This window comes from Heterocephalus glaber, unplaced genomic scaffold (genome assembly GCF_053883595.1).
Source record: "Heterocephalus glaber isolate CG9 unplaced genomic scaffold, H.glaber_assembly_v1.0 deba00000809, whole genome shotgun sequence".
Classification (NCBI taxonomy): Eukaryota; Metazoa; Chordata; class Mammalia; order Rodentia; family Bathyergidae; genus Heterocephalus; species Heterocephalus glaber.
In genome coordinates, this window is record NW_028258163.1 from 6297899 (window position 1) to 6305083 (window position 7185).

The 7185-nt window shown below is 40.8% G+C and overlaps 1 protein-coding gene across 1 annotated transcript in view; it reads right to left on the reverse strand.

Annotated features, from left to right (window-relative positions):
• The window catches only part of Tslig3b (tRNA splicing ligase complex subunit 3B), a 29705-nt gene extending 23008 nt beyond the window's left edge, over positions 1-6697 (reverse strand). The window contains exon 1 of the mRNA XM_004861527.4: positions 6515-6697. Within this exon, the coding sequence (XP_004861584.1) occupies positions 6515-6588 (74 nt within the window). The 5' untranslated portion in view covers positions 6589-6697. The remainder of the gene's footprint in view (positions 1-6514) is intronic.
• Positions 6698-7185: the final 488 nt, after the last annotated feature.

Here is a 7185-nt window from a genome sequence, read left to right on the forward strand (position 1 = left end):
AATTGCCCTATACAGAATATGTCAGAAATTTTCCTGTTTTGGCTTTTTGGTTTTTAGTATGTTTTCATAGAATATCAAGGACAAATTCTTCAATTAAACTCATCTGAGAGATAAATTATTCAATTGATCACATTTGGATCAATGATCCAGTGCTTCAGTATTAAGAATATACATTGGTACCTCAGTTCACAAATGCTTTTGTTTGCAATTTGGTTCACACACCAAAAAGATTTGGCAAAATTTTGTTTTTATTTGCAAACTCTGCATCGGGTGACAAACACAACTGCAGCCATCTTTCCCACTCAAAGTGAATATGGCCATCTTTTCCAAAATTGTAGAACAAATTAAGTTTGTGAACCGAGGTACCACTGTATTCAAATAAGGATATATAGAAAAACAATTCATTTCCATGCAATTTACCCACATGTTCCATATGCTAATAGTTGTTTCATTTTGCTTTAATTTGTAGGCATTTATTTATTTTACTTTCATTTTTATTTAATTCTGCTTTATAATTATGTAATTTAAGCAGTTTTAAAGTCTCACATATAAAATAAGGTAAATCCACATAAATCTAATCTATAATTTTAATCATATCTTATTCCCTCTACTCTGCCCTCTACCCATAGGTAATGATACTTATTAGTTTTGGGTTGTCCTTCCATATAGTTTTCGATATAAATATACGTATATTTTTATCCTTTTTAAGATAAAAAGTAGTTTACTACATATTTACTACATATTCTAATCCTTTAAACACATACATGTACACACATTTGCATACAATAGTGATCAACATTTAGAGACTTGCCTTAATCATTTTTACAGTTGTATAGTACTCATCAGGATGTACTGTACCTTAATTAGCTTCTAATGAAGGATATTTTTGTTATTTACAATGTTTTAGTATTATAGTTTGATAAATTTTCAATGTATATCTGGGATATATTTCTAGGGGTGAGATGATTAGATTAAAGAGTAAGTGGATACATAATCTTTTTTTTTTTTTTTTTTTGGTACTGGGGATCAAGCTCAGGACCTTGTGTTTGCAAGGCAGGCGCCGGAACCACTGAGCTAAATCCCCGGACCCTTGAATATATAATCTTGCTAGATGATATTAAATATCTCACCCACATCATCAAGGTATGACATTATCCATTCTCTGGTACTCAACATTGTCAAACTTGGATTTTTGACGATCTGGTAGGTCAGAATCATTTGAATTTACATTTCTCTCATGAGGCAATGTTCTACCTTTCTGCATATATCTATATAAGCCATTTGTTTTTTGTTTTTCCAGTTTGGGGGATCAAATACACAGGGCCTCATGCATGCTAGACAAGTGCTCTACCCCTCAGCTTATATGCCAGCCCTTTTAAAGTTTTGAGACGGCGTCTCACTACATTGCCCAGGCTGGCCTTGAACTTGTGATACTCCTGCCTCTGCTAGGACTATAGATGTGTATTTCTTTTTCTCTAAATTCTCTGGCTGTATCTCATGCACAGTATTTTACATCCTCATTTGGCAAGTAAAGAAATTAAGACTTAACAAGGTTAGGATACCAGCTTTAAGTAGCGGGCCAGGCACAGGGCTAGGCACATAAGAGTTGTAATTCATTTAATCTTTATGGCAATGCTTTGATGTTAAAATTATTCTACAGTAATTGTATAGGACTGTGATAGCACTAAAATTTAAACCAGATTTGATCTCAGATGTTCCCTGTGAACTCTTAAGCCTCTGTTAACACCTATAAGCAAACAACTTGGCTCAGATAACACAGCCAGGAAAAGGCAGAGTGGAGACTGAACATGGTCTCCGCACCTCTAGTTCAAGGCTGCTTCTGCGCATTACCCCTGCCTACGTGTCTTACGGTGTCTCATTAAAATTTAACAGTAAGTATCTTATTGCCCCCATTTGTCTTCAATTCTGCAATAAGGCAATGTTCATGAACTCCTGAATAAGTTTAATTCATACTGGTGGCTACAAGTCTTTTTCACTGAAATACTAATTATGAAATTCAATGAAAGCTGACCAAATCACCAAAAGTACTCAATTTAAAGTAAAAAACAATAAAAACTCACAATCCTTAAGGCCTGAACTCATTGAGTTAAGTAAAAATAAGAAAAACTAAATGTGTTCAATAAACTGGGACGTCTAATAATAACCACAACAGTGACTAACATTATGTACCCACTGCATGCTAGGCCCAATGCTCAGCGCTTTGTGTCTATTACCTCATTTAACTGCTGTATTCTCCACGCTCTGGGTACTATGGTTAGCCTTATTTTACAGAGAAAGGAACTGAAGAACACAGAGACAAGTCCCCTAGGATTGTCATAATCATAGCTAACAAGAGGCTAAGGACTGAGCCAGCCATTTACTCTACCTTCACACCTCGTGTTCATAACCGGCCCTCTGAAACTACTGCCATCCAGAAATGTATCTTTCTACTTGTTTTACACAATAGAAATGTCTAAAAATATTCTGATAATTTAATAAAAGCGTGAAAGGTAAATCTAACTAAAGCAGTGCTTAAATACTGATGTGCACATTAGTCTCCTGAGGGTCTTGCTGAAACACACATTCTGGTTCAATAATGTACTGAGGCCTGGGACTCTACAGTCCTACTCCAGAGACAAGTCAGTAGTGCAGCTCCACAGAACTCTCCCCAAGCAGCACAGTTCTAGTGTACACTTTTTTACTTCCACCAAAATCTCTCTAAAACTCATCACCACTTCTCATTGTTCTGCTCTTGCAGTCTATTAGAAATCAGAGTGGGCTACATTTAGCAACCAATCAGTGCACACCTCCTTGCTCTTGTGCCTGCTCTCATTTCCAAACAGTTCTGCTGTCTACTCCTATGTTGTTCTATATAGTCTTATTCCATTAGAAAAACATGACCATTACTACAACCCTAGGCACACCCTCCGCAGTCGCTCCATGGCCCAGGACCTTGCACTGGAACCACAATGGCTGGCCTGGACACTACTTCTAGGTGATCCACAGCTTTAGTCCATTAAGGCTGTTGACAACTCTCCTCAAACACACATCCAGGGCCTCATTTATTATTTTTCTATTTTCATAAGCAACATATAAAATGTGAGACCTTTCATTTTCCCTGTCATTTACTCACCCTGCTGGCCTTGCTTCTGAACCAGCTCTCCCATCTCTCCCTGCTTCCCACACTTCTACCCTGTTCCATCTATAAACACTCCTGTGCTGTGCATCTCTTCTCAGGAAGACTGTCTTCTAACTCTCAAACTGCCCAAGGTCAAACGGGAGGGTTTTTGTCCTCCTTGCTTTCCAATACAACACTCAAATCAGTGCTCCCCATACATACTTCTCCCGCTCTCTCAAACCACTGGCTGGTCAGATTTGCCACCCTCTGTCTGTTATGATTTTCACTTATCAGTATCTTGGATGCTCCTCAGCCTTTCTTCTAATCAGTTTTCCTCCCCACCTCTGCTTTTGCCATTATATGGAGTTTCATCAGAGTCCATGTGTATACCCTACCTACTAACCTGAGCTGTCCATCTCCTAACTCCCCCTGTACTGACCTTCTCCACTCCATAACAATCAGCCACCCTGGACCTTGCCTCACTAGAACTACTTCCATCTTCCAAATTATATCAATGCTCACCATTAATGTGGCCCCATCAGGTGACCAGGGTCTACTATTTATCCTTCCAGCTTGCTCTTCTGACCACTCAATCACAACTATGCTTTGATCTCATCACTACCTCCATTCCACTGGTCCCTTGCATTGTCTGTATTTACTAGCTTCCTATCTTCACTTTCTTTCTCATCCAATTTAGATACCCAGTACATTATTTCTCTTTGGTGCTTAGTAAGTACTGACTAAAGAAATGAATCCCTAAATTCTAATACTCAAGCAACCGCTAATTCCTGTAATCCACTTCTTTCCATATCCACTGCCTCTGAGCAACCACTAAGTTGTTCTCAGACTAGTGGGATAACTAAATTTTCCAAATCATTTTCTTACAGATATTTTCAAATGAGATATCTAATCACTCCTTTGTTACTTAAAATTCTTCAATCATGTCTCATTGCGGTTAGATTAAGAATAAAATCCACGGGGCCAGGGATTTAGCTCAGTGGTTTCGCTGCCTGCTGCGACAGCACAAGGACCCAAGTTTGATCCCCAGTCCCCCGTCCCCCGCCAAAAAAAAAAAAAAAAGAATAAAATCCACAACACAGCCTAACAGGTACTGCGTGACTTGGTCCTCACCTAATTCTCCAGTCCAGTCTCCCAATACTCTGCCCACTGCCCTCTGCCTTTCAGCCCCCGACACTAACTTTCTGTTCTAATACAGCATGCTCCTTTCCATCCAATGTCATTTAGTTAACTTGTATTTACCCTTCCTATTTCAATCCAAATGTCACTTCCTCAGGAACCCATCACTAACTCCTAAGTCTCCTGCTGTACTACCCTGCTCTTTTCCTCAGAAGCACTTATTATAGTTTAGTATTTGTGTGATCATGTCTGCTTCTGCACTTGATAATAAGCTCCACAAGAACAGGGACCAAGTCTAATTTGCTCATCAGTGACTCCTCCGAACAGTGTCCAATACGCAGTTGTACCCCATAAACACTTGTAATATACTTCCTCCTACAACAGTGGTTCTCAATCTAGTTTGTGAAGCTTTTTAAAAATATGCATGCTTGTACTGTACCTCTGACGATTATGATTCATTCAGTTTGTAGCACATAGCAGACCAGAACATTTTTCACAAGGCCCATATATGACTCTGCTGCACAACCAGACCTATTATCATGATCTACTGTCCCACAAAATCATACTATTAGAAATAAAGAGACTTGTGAAGTCACCTGCCCCAATACTACTTCAGAAATGAGGAAACTGATTCACACCCTGTTTTCATTTATAATGTACATTACTGAACTGTTCCTTCATACAGATTTTCCCTCTTAATTCCTAAACTAAAGCTCACTGATATCCTAAATGTCTTAATCACAACAGAAAATGCATTACTGTGTTTACAATTTACATGGACATTCAAAAACAGTGCTCAATTACAACCTATATTTTAAATAAACAACTACTTTTTCTACATTTATTTCAAATTTCAAAATTCTGCCCTCTGTTATTCCAGGAAAAACCAACCATAAAGTGTGTAACTGTTTTACTTTACATACTGAAAAATGTGAAACTAAATTTACTTGATAAAAATCAAGATTACGGTAAACTTCATTTCCCAAAACACTGTAATATGAAGCATAAGGCCAAGAAATGAAAGGAGGACGAAAGCAGTCTTTTTCTTTTGCATAAACAATTTACAGAATTCCATCTTGAGAGCAAAAACCAGAGCCTAAACACTTCAACATATCTTAACTTCTTCTCTTGGTTACTTCCTTAGCCAAATCAACTGAAAATTTCCAAGGAATTTCACAGAAGTAAAAACGCCCCTTAAATCATGGCTGGCTCAGTCCTTTCATTAGGGATCTACTGAGTGCAAGGCTCTGCCACACTGTCACAGAAAAGTAGCTGTTATCACAGTGCTCCTAAGAAAGGTTTGTAAGAGTAGCAAACGCAATTTTTGAAGAAAAAAATGGCGGGGGGGGGGTCAAATTTCACAGCAGCACCACCACCAGGGCACCGCTTTCCTATGAAACTCTGGCAGGCAGCTGGGCAAACAATTCTGCAGATGACACCCAGCTCTTCAGTTAACTTTGTTGTTTTGATTCTCAACGATCTGGCTCAATGTTCACTTTCGTGCACTCTCCTTTGACCTTTTTCTACTCTGCCCGTTCATTCAGCCACCATTTAACGTGATTCTAGAGCGCGGCGGAGAAAAATATCAACGAACAAAACAGGTAAGACACCTGTTTTCCAGGAACTGACTTGGGGAGGAGGAGTGAGAAATGGCAAGAGGGAAGTTCAGGGGAACCAATAAATGGGCAGGGCAAGATAATTTGAGGCTGAGGTGGGGATTATGTTGTTGCACCTATGAACGCACACCCCTCCCCGTGCCGCAGGAGTTCTCACTGAACACCCTGCGCCCTGACTTGTAATCTGCATGACAGTTCTCTCTATAGCTCCCATGACTGCATAAGCTAACCATCTGAAAACTGTCTTCTTGTAGCTCGTAAGTAAATAAGCATCGGACTGTAGTACAGATTGGCTGGAACCGAAAACACTTTCCCCTCTCAGAGGAGTAGGGGTGATTCGCTCCGAGCCCCGCTTCGCCGCAGGCTGTCCCCGCCACAGCCCGGGTTTCAGCACCTCCCTACCTCCCGCCGAGGCAACCCGTCACGGAGATAAACCACCGCCCCTGCCTCCCCAGCCGCCCACCCGCAGACGATGCTCTCCCGCCTCCCACTTAACTCCATCGGCGCCGGAGGGAACCGGCCGAGCAGGGGGCGGCCTTCACCCGCCGCCCAGGCCCAGTGGAGTCTCGGCTGGAGGCGGCTGCCGCAGCGCTGCGGCGCGCACGCCTCGATCTCCGCGGTAAGGGTCCCCAGGAGCTCTCACCCCAGCGCCTCCAGTGTGTCCAGCACGTCTCCTTCCATGGTAGTGGCGTCAGGGCCAGGCTCAGGCCCTCGCATGGTCCTTTGCCCCGAAGCTGTTCGGCGCTCTAAAGAGCCCGCCGGAAACTGGTGTCACCGCGTCAAGCTTCCGGGTGGGGTATAGACCCTGACAGACAAAGGTACCTCTTGTGCCAAAGTTACTGGCACAGGGGTAATCTACATTGACAGCCTAAAACCGCTTTCTGTAACAGCAGTAACTTTTAAAACACTAAAAATTAATAGTTGTAAAGCGTTTTGTGCTGGGTGTTGAAATTAATCTTACCAAATATCGGAATTCCACCCTGTTGATCTCAACCTATCAGACTCCAGCCCTCTCTTTTTTATAACAAAACCCAGAAATGAAATTATAATTATCTTGAGCTAAACAGTTAGTAATAGCATGTACACACGAGTATAATTATTAAATCAAAATAACAATGCACCAGTCAATATAAAGAAGAGATAAAGGAAAGGTAATTTATGAGGTGTGAGTGAAATATATGATGAATATTTAAATAAAATGTAAAAAACATGTTTTATGGTAAAAGACATTGCCATTAATCCCCCTCAAAATACTCCTCTTTACTCCAAACACACTTATCTCATCTTTCTTGCCACTTTCTGAAGCAGTTCTAG